Source organism: Bombina bombina, chromosome 3 (assembly GCF_027579735.1).
Source record: "Bombina bombina isolate aBomBom1 chromosome 3, aBomBom1.pri, whole genome shotgun sequence".
In the NCBI taxonomy this organism is placed as follows: domain Eukaryota; kingdom Metazoa; phylum Chordata; class Amphibia; order Anura; family Bombinatoridae; genus Bombina; species Bombina bombina.
Window position 1 is genome coordinate 479,203,399 of NC_069501.1, and position 12,759 is coordinate 479,216,157.

The 12,759-nt window shown below is 41.3% G+C and overlaps 1 protein-coding gene across 2 annotated transcripts in view; it reads right to left on the reverse strand.

Annotated features, from left to right (window-relative positions):
- The window catches only part of SRPK1 (SRSF protein kinase 1), a 179,846-nt gene that overhangs the window by 63,760 nt on the left and 103,327 nt on the right, over positions 1-12,759 (reverse strand). For both annotated transcript variants that reach the window (XM_053706807.1, XM_053706809.1), the window contains exons 11-13: positions 3,940-4,290; positions 3,309-3,409; positions 2,602-2,709 (exon numbers count right to left, since the gene is read on the reverse strand). In XM_053706807.1, the coding sequence (XP_053562782.1) occupies positions 2,602-2,709; positions 3,309-3,409; positions 3,940-4,290 (560 nt within the window). The remainder of the gene's footprint in view (positions 1-2,601; positions 2,710-3,308; positions 3,410-3,939; positions 4,291-12,759) is intronic.

Consider the following 12,759-nt stretch of genomic DNA (forward strand, 5'->3'; position numbering starts at 1 on the left):
GGGCAGCAGCAGGTTTTCTGGCCTGCTTGCCCTTGTTCCAAGACTGGTTGCCTTTCCAACCCTGTCTGTAACGAGTAGCAGTCCCTTCCTGTTTTGGGGCGGAGGAAGTTGATGCTGCTCCTGCCTTGAAATTACGAAAGGCATGAAAATTAGACTGTTTAGCCTTTGATTTGGCCCTGTTCTGAGGAAGGGAGTGACCCTTACCTCCAGTAATGTCAGCAATTTCTTTCAAGCCGGGCCCGAATAAGGTTTGCCCTTTGAAAGGAATATTAAGCAATTTAGATTTAGAAGTTACATCTGCTGACCAGGATTTAAGCCATAGCGCTCTGCGTGCCTGGATGGCGAATCCGGAGTTCTTAGCCGTTAGTTTGGTTAAATGCACCACGGCATCCGAAACAAATGCATTAGCTAGCTTAAGGGCTTTAAGCTTGTTCATAATCTCATCCAATGGAGCTGTGCGAATAGCCTCTTCCAGAGACTCAAAACAGAATGCCGCTGCAGCAGTGACGGACGCAATGCATGCAAGGGGCTGTAATATAAAACCTTGTTGAACAAACATTTTCTTAAGGTAACCTAATTTTTTATCCATTGGATCTCCGTCCTCATGTTCTGCAAATTGTGACGCAGTATCGGACATGGCTCTCGTGTCATCGGCGCGCTCTGTCCTAAACCCAGAGCTATCGCGCTTGCCTCTTAACTCAGGCAAATTAGATAATACTTCTTTCATAACATTAGCCATATCATGCAAAGTGATTTGTAAGGGCCTTGATGTACTTGGCGCCACAATCTCACGCACCTCCTGAGCGGGAGGCGAAGGTACTGACACGTGAGGAGAGTTAGACGGCATAACTTCCCCCTCAATGTCTGGTGATAATTTCTTTACCGGTAAAGACTGACTTTTATTTAAAGTAACATCAATACAATTGGTACACAAATTTCTATTGGGCTCCACATTGGCTTTTAAACATAATGAACAAATAGATTCATCTGTATCAGACATGTTTAACAGACTAGCAATGAAGGCTAGCAAGCTTGGAAAAAAACTGTCAGTGAATTTGCAAGCAATATGAAAAAACGCAGCAGCGCTTTTAAAAACACAAAAAAACTGTCACAGTTGAAATAACAATGAACTAATTCAGTTATAGCCAACAATTTTAACAATAAATGTATGAATTTAGCAGAGGATTGCACCCACAAGCAAACGGATGATTAACCCCTCAATACCCACAACAGGATAATCAATTTTAGATTTAACGTTTTTCTCACAGTCAAACACACTGTCACAGGTCTGCTGTGACTGATTACCTCCCTCAAAATTGAATTTTGAAGACCCCTGAGCTCTCTGGAGACGTCCTGGATCAAGGAGGAAAAGGCAGGAAGACTGTGCTAGAATTTTATCTGCGCAACAAGGCGCTAAAAAAGGCCCCTCCCACTCATATTACAACAGTGGGAGACCTGTTACAACGGTTTCTATGCAGAAATAAACGTTAGCCATGTGGAAAAAAATCATGCCCAAAAAGATTTATCACCAAAGTACCTCACAAAACGAATAACATGCCAGTAAACGTTTTAAAAACAACTTTTCCAGTGTTATGTAAAGTTATCACTAAGCCTGCTACCAGTAGCTTCTACTGCAGTTAAGGCTTATACATTTATTTCAGTATTAACAGTATTTTCTCAGTCAAATTCTAGTCCCTAGAAAATAACTCAACTGCGCATACATTTAACAGCCTGATACCAGTCGCTACTACTGCATTAAAGGCTGTACCTTTTTTTTTTACATCATATGGGTAACGGCAGTGTTTTCTTAGTCAATTCCATTCCTAGAAAATATTATACTGCACATACCTCATTTGCGGAGGACCCCGCATGCTATTCCCCTTTCTGAAGTTACCCCTCCTCAGAATGCGCGAGAACAGCCAGTGGATCTTAGTTACGTCTGCTAAGATCATAGAAAACGCAGGCAGATCTTCTTCTTCTAAATACTGCCTGAGAGAAAAAAACAGCACACTCCCGTGCCATTTTAACAAATAAACTTTTGATTGAAGAATTAAGTAAAAAACTCCTGTCTCCTCTCACAACCTCCTTTCTTGAGACTTGCAAGAGAATGACTGGATATGACATGTGAGGGGAGGAGCTATATAGCAGCTCTGCTTGGGTGATCCTCTTGCAACTTCCTGTTGGGGAGAGATATAATCCCATAAGTAATGGATGACCCGTGGACTGACTACACTTAACAAGAGAAAAAATTCTCACAATTCAGATTTTAAAAAAAATTCCCAATTTAATTCTGTTACTTAATTTGTTTTTTCTCTTATCTGTTGTTGAAAAGCATACCTAGGTAGGCTCAGGAGCAGCAATACAGTACTGGAGGCTAGATGCTGATTGATGGCTGCACTTAAATGCCTTCGGTCATAGTTCCCAGTAGTGCATTGCAGCTACTTCAACAAAGCATACAGAGAGAAGCGAACAAGGCAACTTTGACAATGGAAGTAAAATGGAAAATTGTTTAAAAATGACATGCTCTATCTGAATCAAAAGAAAAACGTTGGGTTTTATGTAGCTTTAATCATTGTTTCCCATTGCTGCTGAATTACTCACCATGCACGCCGTACTCCAAATATCGGCTGGGGTGCTGTACCCAGATCCAATGAGTACCTCCAAACAGCGGTACTGTCTAGTCTGGATGTCCTCTGTGAAGTGCTTTTGCTGGGGAGAGGGAGAGAGTGAGTGCGATTGAGTGAGTGAGTGAGTGAGTGAGTGAGTATGCCAGATCCAGTGTAAAATCTTTTTTTTTTTTTTTAAAAACAAAAAACCCAGAGAGTCTCCCAGTTTATCAGTGTTGATGAGGTTAGACTGGGACACCCACTGAAAAGGGCTGAAAGGAGAGCAGATACTCCCCCTTCCCCTGCATATGAGAAGACAAATAGTAACCAGCAGAAGTCTCTAGACCTCAGTCTAAATCTAATACTGTGGGGCTTGGTTAGGAGTCTGAAAATCAGAACAATGTTCTTAAAAAATAAGCAAAACTATCAATTGTTGAAAAAAAAAAAAAAAAAAAAGCTCCCGGATGGGCTATATAAATGGATCATCTACAAAACAGTTACGCAAAGAAAATCCTAGTGTACAATGTCCCTTTAAGAATTGGCTGCTCATGGCTAATAAGCAGATCTCCAACTGTTTTATTGATGGACAGGAAAAAAAAATGATTATACATTTTAAAATACTATCTTTCAGATGCAACAAAAACCACATACTTTTGAAATTCTGTGAGTGCTGTATGCATTACGAAAAAAATAAGTTCTCACCACCCAGCAAGCGTTGCCCAGATCAGCAATCTTAACCTTCAATTTCTCTGCATTCTGACGCTCCAGAGGGTTCAGAAGTAGATCTCCAGCTGAAGATTTCACTGTTGGAAAGAGAGGACAACTTATGAGTGGCTGTCTAGATAATCTCTTTTAATGAGTTCACCCTCACCACTCTCTTACTAAAGCTTCTCTTATTGACAAAGAAACGCATTAAAAGCCTGGATTATTTTATCACTTGTAGACAAAATGCTACTGTTAATTTTCTAGCATTATTTTAATTTCTATTGCTTCATAAAACTCTAGACGCCTAGTAATAGACTAGGATTGCTGTGTCTAAGGTCCTCAAGAACGTTTTCCTAGACATTCTTAAGATAAAAACTTTCATACCATATATCAGATGAAAGTTACTGAATTTAATTATAAAGGTCTTTAAATCTTCGATAAGTTTGTCTGTTGTCCCCTTGTATTAATAATATTCACCAGTAAAAAAAAAAAAAATACAAAAATGTCTACATATTTCTAATGTTTCCATCTCTTCTTGGTAGACATCTTTCTTCTTTAAACACATTTCAATTATTTATCATTTTCAATCCCATCTATCCAATGTCATTTTCTTAATAGTCTTACTTACCCTGTGGTGATTCTCCTTCCTCAGATGGAGACATCTCTCTTCGGATACTCTCTTGTAGTTGGCTTATTTCCTCGCTCTCTGCTTGCCCTGGCGATTGACAGACAGATGGCTGGCACAACATAGCCTCTACTGCACTTGGCATGTTAGGTTCTAGAGGGGACGGCTCCTCAGACATAGAAGGGTCAGTTACAGACTGCTCTGTTGGGCTGTCTAAACTTGAAGGTGTAGTGAGATTTAAGGAGGAGCTCGGGGGATCATCAATCCTCAGGCTATTGCTAGTATCTGTGGGACTGGTCTCAGAAGACACACCATTACAGTTCACTTCTGTCACTCCATGAAGAGGCTGAACATCTGATGGAGAGACGGACATGTTTAAAAAGATACAATGTGAATGTTAAATAACCAATATTCATCAGCACACATAGAGTGCCAGAATTACAAATCCCCTTCAGACAACAAATATCAATATTCTGCCATTCAATCAATTTAAAGTGATGGTAAACCCAAGTGTATAACAAACGCTAGGTTTTACCATCACTAAAATTAAACAGTTTGTCACCGTTTCATAAAAAAAAAAACGATATTAAACTCACCCTGAGTTAGCGATATACTTCCCTTATAGGCAGGGTGATTTTAACATAATTTTTTAGGAAACCGTGACAAAAACAGAATTTATGCTTACCTGATAAATTACTTTCTCTTGCGGTGTTATCCAGTCCACGGATTCATCCTTTACTTGTGGGATATTCTCATTCCCTACAGGAAGTGGCAAAGAGAGCACACAGCAGAGCTGTCCATATAGCTCCCTCTCTAGCTCCACCCCCCAGTCATTCGACCAAAGGTTAGGAAGAAAAAGGAGAAACCATAGGGTGCAGTGGTGACTAGTTTAAATAAAAACATTTTTACCTGACTTAAATGCCAGGACGGGCCATGGACTGGATACACCGCAAGAGAAAGTAATTTATCAGGTAAGCATAAATTCTGTTTTCTCTTGCAAGGTGTATCCAGTCCACGGATTCATCCTTACTTGTAGGATACCAATACCAAAGCTTTAGGACAAGGATGAAAGGAGGGAACAAGACAGGTACCTTAAACGGAAGGCACCACTGCTTGTAGAACCTTTCTCCGAAAAATAGCCTCCGAAGAAGCAAAAGTATCGAATTTGTAAAATTTGGCAAAAGTATGCAGTGAAGACCAAGTCGCTGCCTTACAAATCTGTTCAACAGAAGCCTCATTTTTGAAAGCCCACGTGGAAGCCACTGCTCTGGTAGAATGAGCAGTAATTCTTTCAGGAGGCTGCTGGCCATAGGCCAAACGGATGATGCTTTTCAGCCAAAAGGAAAGAGGTAGCAGTCGCTTTCTGACCTCTCCTCTTACCAGAATAGATAACAAACAAGGAAGATGTTTGTCTGAAATCCTTAGTTGCTTGTAAATAGAACTTTAAAGCACGAACTACATCAAGATTGTGTAAAAGACGTTCCTTCTTCGAAGATGGATTAGGACACAGAGAAGGAACAACAATTTCCTGGTTAATATTCTTGTTAGAAACAACTTTAGGAAGAAAACCAGGCTTGGTACGCAAAACTACCTTATCTGCGTGGAACACCAGGTAAGGTGAATCACTCTGTAAGGCAGATAATTCTGAAACTCTTCGAGCAGAAGAGATAGCTACCAAAAACAAAACTTTCCAATATAACAACTTAATGTCTATGGAATGTAAAGGTTCAAACAGAACCCCTTGAAGAACTAGATTCAAACTCCATGGCGGACCCACAGATTTATAGACAGGCTTGATTCTGACTAAAGCCTGAGCAAACGCTTGAACGTCTGGTACTTCTGCTAGACGCTTGTGTAACAGGATAGACAAAGCAGATATTTGTCCTTTTAAGGAACTAGCTGACAATCCTTTCTCCAATCCGTCTTGGAGAAAAGACAATATCCTGGGAATCCTAATCTTACTCCATGAGTAACCCTTGGATTCACAACAACAAAGATATTTCTGCCATATCTTATGGTAGATTTTCCTGGTGACAGGCTTTCTAGCCTGAATCAGAGTATCTATAACTGACTCAGAGAACCCACGCTTTGATAGAATTAAGCGTTTAATCTCCAAGCAGTCAGACGTAGAGAAACTAAATTTTGATGCTTGAAATGGACCCTGTATTAGGAGATACTGCCTCATTGGCAGTGTCCATGGTGGGACAGATGACATGTCCACTAGGTCTGCATACCAAGTCCTGCGTGGCCACGCAGGTGCTATCAGAATCACCAAAGCCTTCTCCTGCTTGATTCTGGCGACCAGACGCGGGAGGAGAGGAAACAGTGGAAAAACATAAGCCAGATTGAAGGACCAAGGCGCTGCTAGAGCATCTATCAATACCGCCTTGGGGTCCCGGGACCTGGACCCGTAGATAGGAAGTTTGGCGTTCTAACGGGACGCCATCAGATCCAATTCTGGAATGCCCCATAGCCGAGTCAGCTGAGCAAAAACCTCCGGGTGGAGTTCCCACTCCCCCGGGAGAAAAGTCTGACGACTTAGAAAATCCGCCTCCCAGTTGTCTACTCCTGGGATGGGAATTGCTGAGAGATGGCAGGAGTGGTCCTCCGCCCACCTGATTATTTTGGTTACTTCCTTCATCGCTAGGGAACTCTTTGTTCCCCCCTGATGATTGACGTAAGCTAAAGTCGTGATGTTGTCCGACTGAAATCTGATGAATTTGGCCGCAGCTAGTTGAGGCCATGCCTGAAGAGCGTTTAATATCGCCCTCAGTTCTAGAATGTTTATCGGGAGAAGCGTTTCTTCCCGAGACCATAAGCCCTGAGCTTTCAGGGAGTCCCAGAGCGCACCCCAGCCTAACAGACTGGCGTCGGTCGTTACAATGACCCACTCTGGCCTGCGGAAACATATTCCCTGAGACAGGTGGTCCTGAGACAAAACCAGAGAAGAGAATCTATGGTCTCCTGGTCCAACTGAATTTGAGGAGACAAATCTGCATAATCCCCATTCCACTGTTTGAGCATGCATAGTTGCAGTGGTCTGAGATGTATCTGAGCAAAAGGGACTATGTCCATTGCCGCTACCATTAATCCGATTGTCTCCATGCACTGAGCCACAGATGGCTGAGGAATGGAATGAAGAACTCGGCAAGTAGTTAAGAGTTTTAATTTTCTGACCTCCGTCAGAAATAATTTTCATTTCTACCGAGTCTATTAGAGTCCCTAGGAAGGGAACCCTTGTGAGAAGGGAAAGAACTCTTTTTGATGTTCACCTTCCACCCGTGAGACCTCAGAAAGGCCAACACAATCTCTGTGTGAGACTTGGCTCTTTGGAAAGACGGCGCCTGAATTAAAATGTTGTCTAGGTAAGGCGCCACTGCTATGCCCCACGGTCTTTGTACCGCCAGAAGGGACCCTAGCACCTTTGTGAAAATTCTGGGAGCAGTGGCTAAGCCGAAAGGAAGAGCCACAAACTGGTAATGCTTGTCCCGAAAGGCGAACCTGAGAAACTGGTGATGATCTTTATGGATAGGAATGTGTAGGTATGCATCCTTTAGATCCACGTTAGTCATATATTGACCTTCCTGGATCATTGGTAAGATTGTCCGAATGGTCTCCATTTTGAACGATGGGATTCTGAGGAATCTGTTTAGAATTTTTAGATCCAGGATGGGTCTGAAAGTTCCCTATTTTTTGGGAACCAAAAACCGGTTTGAGTAAAAACCCAGCCCTTGTTCCACGATTGGAACTGGTTGGATCACTCCCATTGTATGTAGATCTTCTACACAGCGTAAAAACGCCTCTTTCTTTGTCTGATCTGTAGCCAGACGAGAAATGTGGAACCTCCCCCTTGGAGGAGAACCCTTGAATTCTAGAAGATATCCCTGGGCTACAATATCTAACACCCAAGGATCGTGTACATCTCTTGCCCAGCCCTGAGCGAAGAGAGAGAGTCTGCCCCCTACTAGAGCCGGTCCCAGATCGGGGGCTACCCCTTCATGCTGTCTTGGTGGCAGCTGCAGGCTTTTTGGCCTGTTTCCCCTTATTCCAGCCCTGGTAAGGTTTCCAAGTTGCCTTGGGCTGTGAAGCGTTACCCTCTTGCTTTGCAGCCGGAGAGGATGAAGCGGGGCCGTACCTTAAATTACGAAAGGAACGAAAATTAGCTTTGTTCTTTGTCTTAAAAGACTTGTCCTGAGGGAGAGCATGGCCTTTTCCCCCCGGTGATTTCTGAAATAATCTCTTTCAATTCAGGCCCGAAGAGGGTCTTTCCTTTGAAAGGGATGTTCAAAAGCTTGGATTTAGACGACACATCAGCCGACCCGGACTTTAGCCATAGCGCCCTGCGCGCCAAATGGCGAAACCTGAATTTCTTGCCGCTAACTTAGCTATTTGGAAAGCGGCGTCAATGATAAAAGAATTAGCTAGCTTTAGACCCTTAATTCTATCCATAATTTCCTCATATGAGGTCTCCGTCTGGAGCGAGTCTTCCAGCGCCTCAAACCAGAAAGCGGCTGCAGTAGTTACAGGAATAATGCAGGCAATAGGCTGGAGAAGAAAACCTTGTTGAACAAAAATTTTCTTAAGTAAACCCTCTAACTTCTTATCCATAGGGTCTTTGAAAGCATAACTGTCTTCACTTGGTATGGTTGTGCGTTTAGCAAGTGAAGAAACAGCCCCCTCCACCTTAGGGACCGTCTGCCACGAGTCCCGCACCGGGTCAGATATGGGGAACATTTTCTTAAAAACAGGAGGGGGGACAAAGGGAACACCTGGTCTATCCCACTCCCTAGTAACGATATCCGCAATCCTCTTAGGGACCGGAAACGCATCCGTGTAAACAGGGACCTCTAGGTACTTGTCCATTTTACACAATTTCTTTGGGATCACCAAAGGGTCGCAGTCATCCAGAGTAGCTAATACCTCCCTAAGCAAAACGCGGAGGTGTTCTAGTTTAAATTTAAAAGCCAATGTATCTGAATCTGTCTGAGGAGGAACCCTTCCTGAATCAGAGACTTCTCCCTCAGACATCAAATCCCTCGCTCCTACTTCAGAGCGGTGTGAGGGTATATAGGATACGGCTACCAAAGCATCAGAATGCTCATAATCTGTTCTTAAAACGGAGCTATCACGCTTTGCAGGTAACACGGGCAGTTTAGATAAGAAGGCTGTAAGAGAATTATCCATGACTGCCGCTAAGTCTTGTAATGTAAAAGGGTTAGACGCACTAGAGGTACTAGGCGTCGCTTGCGCTGGCGTAACTGGTTGTGACACTTGGGGAGAGGCAGACAGGCTACCCTCGTTACCTTTAGTCTGAGAATCATCTTGGGCCACATTTTTAAGTGCAACAATATGATCTTTAAAGTGTATAGACATATCAGTACAAGTGGGACACATTCTGAGAGGGGGTTCCACCATGGCTTCTAAACACATTGAACAAGGATTTTCCTTAGTGTCAGACATGTTTAACAGACTAGTAGTATACACAAACAGGCTTGGAAATCACTTTAATCAAATAAAAAACAATTTGAAAAAACGTTACTGTGCCTTTAAGAGATAAAAAGCACACAATTTTACAAAACAGTGAAAAATGCAGCAATCCTTTTGAAATTTTCACAGTATGTTCCTAAAGCCTTAATAAGATTGCACCACAAGTTGCAGAACGATTAACCCCTTAATGCCCAAACCGGAGCAGTTTAAAGCCAACACCTGGTTAAAATTACTACAGCACCTTGCCACAGCCTTGCTGTGGCCCTACCTGCCCTTAGGGATCAGATTTGGGGGAATATAACTTCTTTAAGGCCATCAAACAGCAGCAGGACCCTCCATGTGAAGCAGCATGAACTTCTCTAATTCTAAGTGCGCATCTGAGGTGCGAAATTAGGCCCCTCCCACTCTACTCCAGAGTTGTGAGGCCTACTAAATCACTCCTAAGTGAATAAAAAACAGCCATGTGGGAAAGAACCCCAGAAAGAACCCAAAAGGGCTTTCAAAGTGTCTTGCAAAACGATTTTTCCTTAGCTAAACAATCGATTGCCCTTAATAAGTGTCAACCAGTATATTAGCTCTATTATGTAAGCATTCAATTCCTTACTAAGTCTGTGAACATAGCTTACCCTCCCCTCATGGGGATATTGTCAGTCTCTTCTAGCTTTATCTCAGTCTTGTCTAGAAATAAATGACTAAACATAAGTTATTGCAGATCACCCTGCAAACTGTTCCCCCCAACTGAAGTTTTCTGGTACTCCTCAGTCCTGTGTGGGAACAGCAGTGGATTTTAGTTACAATATGCTAAAATCATTTTCCTCTCAGAAGAAATCTTCATCACTTTTCTGCTAGAGAGTAAATAGTACAAACTGGTACCATTTAAAATATCTTTTGATTGAAGATAATAAAAACTACAATTCTAACACCACATTCACTTTACCTTCCAGAGAGAGACCCTAGTGCTTAGAGCCGGCAAAGAGAATGACTGGGGGGGTGGAGCTAGAGGGGGAGCTATATGGACAGCTCTGCTGTGTGCTCTCTTTGCCACTTCCTGTAGGGAATGAGAATATCAAGTAAAGGATGAATCCGTGGACTGGATACACCTTGCAAAGAGAAAACTAGTGTTTATTTTTAGTAAGGGTAAATCCTAGCGTTTGTTAGATGCTTTGATTTACCATCACTTTAAGATAGCACGTCTCAAATCTAACAAACACTGCTGAGGATCTACTAGCTCAAGTGCCTTAGAAAAACCAAACTCACATTTAAGGTCCCTATTGGGATGAAAATATAAATATATATATATTTTATTATTATTATTTTGTTTGTGAACTGCTCCTTTCTGGATCAATACTATCCTGTGTTTTTTTTGTTTTTATTTTTAAGAACTTCTTTACAATGTTCCAAGAACTATCTAGGGTAATATTTAGCTAGTCTGAAATTGGGTTTGTGCTGCCAATGAATAATTGGTTATACATTTACTGAAATAATGGCCATAAATTAATACAAGTGCAAAGCTTTTTTGACATCTAGAGAACTGTATAGCAGCAGGGGTTTTGCAGGAATGCTTTTAGCAATGCTACACATTGTGCAGATACTGCTGCCATCTAGTGCTTCAGACACATGCACAATGCCTAAACTAGGTATTTTTAAACCTAGTATTCTTTTTCAAAAATGTAATTGGTACCATTTTTTTTTTATTTATACTATATCTAAATCATTATATAAAAAGAGTTGGGTTATGTCACATTAAAATAATCAATAATTTAGGTAAACTTATTTTAATAAATTTCCCCTGGGAGATGCTCAGCTCTTTACAAGACTATCAAGATGTCATACACTAAAATGGCTACACAAAAGGAAAATAGAGTAAAAAAAAAAAAAAATGTTTTTACTTCATGAGGATTCACAACGTACCATGAAAAAGTAGGGATGTGCATTAAGAGTGTTTGGGCGAAAACGAATGCCGAAGATGGAGGCAGCAAGCCACATTCAACAATTTTTGGAGCTGGATTTATTCTCGTTAAACTGCAATGCATTAAGAGCTGGACATTCATATATTTTGTTGTGTTGCATTTTTCACAAGAATCAATCTGGCTCTGAAAGTTCCTGGAAGTGGCCTGCGGCAGACATCTTCGGCAATCATTTTTGCCCAAATACTCAGAAGGCGCATCCCTAATGAAAATGGTGCCAAAGCTTAGACCAGAGGGCAAGTGAAATATTCAGTTGATGGGTGAGAGCAAGTTAATAAATATGGTTACAACTCGGTATTCCATCGGCACTGGTTAAGATAGCGTGAAAATCTGAACTGTTTAGGGGTACTTGAGGACAGTAGTTGAGAATTGAGGCATTAGCTTAGACAAAATAAGTTTCCCATAAATGAAGTTAAAGGGACACTGAACCCAATTTTTTTCTTATGTGATTCAGATAGAGCATGCAATTTTAAGCAACTTTCTAATTTACTCCTATAAACAAATTTTCTTTGTTCTCTTGCCATCTTTATTTGAAAAAGGCATCTAAGCTTTTTTGTTCAGAACCCTGGACACCACTTGTTTATTGTTGGGTGAATTTATCCACCAATCACCAAAAATTGGCCGGCATCTAAACTTACATTCTTGCATTTCAAATAAAGATACCAAGAGAATGAAGAAAATGTGATAATAGGAGTAAATTAGAAAGTTGCTTAAAATTGCATGCTCTATCTGAATCGCGAAAGAAAAAATCTGGGTTCAGTGTCCCTTTAAATATAGTTTCTGCTATTGAAAATAATCATTTCATTAATGCCAAATACAATCTGTATGGTAGCCATAGTTGATTTTTGTTTAAAGTACAGACTTTTTACAATGACCAAAGCGAGAACAAGCATACAAAAAAGTTTTTTTTATTTTTTTGGGAATCGCATTAAAATAAAGGAGCTCTTGTGGTTACTTTCTTCCAAATGCTTGTTGTGCACATATTCATTTTCTCCAGCTTTGGAGGACAATGGTTTCATTGGAATTAGAAAATTCAACATTGAAAAAACAGAATTTATGCTTACCTGATAAATTACTTTCTCCAATGGTGTGTCCGGTCCACGGCGTCATCCATAACTTGTGGGAATATTCTCTTCCCCAACAGGAAATGGCAAAGAGCACAGCAAAAGCTGTCCATATAGTCCCTCCTAGGCTCCGCCCACCCCAGTCATTCGACCGACGGACAGGAGAAAAAACAGGAGAAACCATAAGGTGCCGTGGTGACTGTAGTTAAAGAAAGAAATTAATCAACCTGATTAAAAAACCAGGGCAGGCCATGGACCGGACACACCGTTGGAGAAAGTAATTTATCAGGTAAGCATAAATTCTG